The sequence below is a fragment of the Haliaeetus leucocephalus genome, unplaced genomic scaffold (assembly GCF_000737465.1).
Source record: "Haliaeetus leucocephalus isolate CR32 unplaced genomic scaffold, Haliaeetus_leucocephalus-4.0 Scaffold306, whole genome shotgun sequence".
Classification (NCBI taxonomy): domain Eukaryota; kingdom Metazoa; phylum Chordata; class Aves; order Accipitriformes; family Accipitridae; genus Haliaeetus; species Haliaeetus leucocephalus.
In genome coordinates, this window is record NW_010972742.1 from 145,907 (window position 1) to 147,618 (window position 1,712).

At 67.5% G+C, this 1,712-nt stretch overlaps 1 protein-coding gene across 1 annotated transcript in view; it reads right to left on the minus strand.

Moving 5' to 3' along the window:
- Positions 1 to 213: 213 nt before the first annotated feature.
- OLFML2A (olfactomedin-like 2A) overlaps positions 214 to 1,712 on the minus strand; it is a 3,033-nt gene continuing 1,534 nt past the window's right edge. Inside the window, exons 5-7 of the mRNA XM_010571085.1 lie at positions 1,436 to 1,669; positions 1,068 to 1,253; positions 214 to 822 (exon numbers count right to left, since the gene is read on the minus strand). Of these exons, the coding sequence (XP_010569387.1) occupies positions 221 to 822; positions 1,068 to 1,253; positions 1,436 to 1,669 (1,022 nt within the window). The 3' untranslated portion in view covers positions 214 to 220. The remainder of the gene's footprint in view (positions 823 to 1,067; positions 1,254 to 1,435; positions 1,670 to 1,712) is intronic.

A 1,712-nucleotide genomic window follows, 5' to 3' on the forward strand; every position in this document is an offset into this window, starting at 1 on the left:
GGTGTCTGCGGGGGGCTGCGCTCACCTGCACCCCCTGCCCCAGGATGCAGCGGGCATGGTGCAGGTGACTGGGGCACGGCGGGTGGGGAGGGCTGGGGGGTGGAAGCCGGGGTCTCGCCGCAGCCCTGGCCGGGGTGCCGGGGCACGGCTGCGATGGGGGACCCCGGCCGGGCACGGGGCAGGGTGGGCGCAGGGGTGCAGCTGGGACCCGGCCGGGCACTTAGACCACGAAGTGGAGCCTGTATGTCATCTGATGGCCGTTGTCCCAGGCGTAGAGCACCTTCTCCTTGGGGTTGTAGTCGACCTGCGTGGTGAAGGCGTACTGGTTGAGGAAGGGCAGCCGGAGCTCTGCCTCCGTGTCCGTGTGCGTGTCGAAGGCGTAGGAGATGTGCCCTTCCTTCTGGCTGTAGGTGTCCACGGCGTAGAGGATGCCACAGATGATGAAGCAGTTCCCGTAGGCGTTGCGCTTCAGCCCCGTCTTCCAGGTGGTCTCCCTGCGCACCGAGAGGTCCCCAGGGTCGAGTCGGCTCAGGACGATCACCTCCTGCTGCGAGTAGTCGAAGTCCACGGAGGGGTAGATGACCCAGAGCCCGCTCTCGTCCACAGCAAAGTCAATGTCTGAGTGGCCCCTCCACTTCCAGGGCGTCGTGTCCTCATACACCACGTCATGGAGCAGCGCCCAGCCCGCCACGTACCGCTCCTTCAGGTCGTACTTGATGATGTTCTTGGTGAAGGCGCGGTTGTAGTAAAAGGCTCCCCGGTACACCACGTGCCCGGTGCCTATCCAGTTGTAGGGCAGCTTGTAGAGGTTGCTCCAGCGGCCTGTGAGTGGGTGGGAGAGGCGTTGGGACCCCTTGCAGCACTGGGGTCCCATGCACAATGGCCCGAGAGTGCCAGCAGCGGCAGGGGGACTTGTGTCCCCCTTGCCGCCCCATGAGTACTCCCCAGCACAGGTCCCCATCTGCTGCCCACCACCACGGGGCCCGGCACAGCCAGCGCTGCGTGGCGCTGGGCACCCACCCAGGAGAAGCTGGGGCCCCTGCGCCCGCTCGGCCACCAGCCCTCACCCTGCTTGAAGTTGTCCAGGCTCCTGAACTCCACCAGGCTGTTGCCATAATAGTAGTTGGTGACGTAGATGCGGTCATCCTTGGCCACCGGGTCCTTCATCCAGGCCCCCTCGTTGCGCCCGTAGCTGTGGTGCTCTGTGGGGGGCTCCACCGACTCGATGGTGCCTTCGCACTCCACCTCCTTCACTGGGTACCGAGGAGGAGGAGGAGGAGGAGGAGGAGGAAGGCTTACCCCTGCCCCAGGCAGCCTGCCTCTGCCAGGGCCGGGAAGCCCTTCACCGTGCCAGGGCTATTGCTGGCCCAGCCTGGCCATGGGTGCTAGGACCACTGGGCCGGGTGCCCCCCTCCTAGCCCCACCGCTCACCTACCTCTGTTTGGTGTTTCAGGGCCCCCGGTGCTGTCAGCCCCCTGCCCACGGACGGTGGCGGGGTGGCTGCGGGCAGTGGTGCGGGGGGCCGGGGTGGTGCTGGGCGCAGCCGTGGTGCTGGGCACGGTGGTCTCTGCCTGTGCGATGGCTTGGGCTGGGGTATCCTCAGCTGGGGGGGGCGGGGGGCCCCTCTCCTCCTGCCGCTCCAGTGCAGCCGCCCCCCTCACAGGGCTCTCTGCGGGGGGGACGAGCCAGCGGGTCGGTGTGTTTGTGGGGGC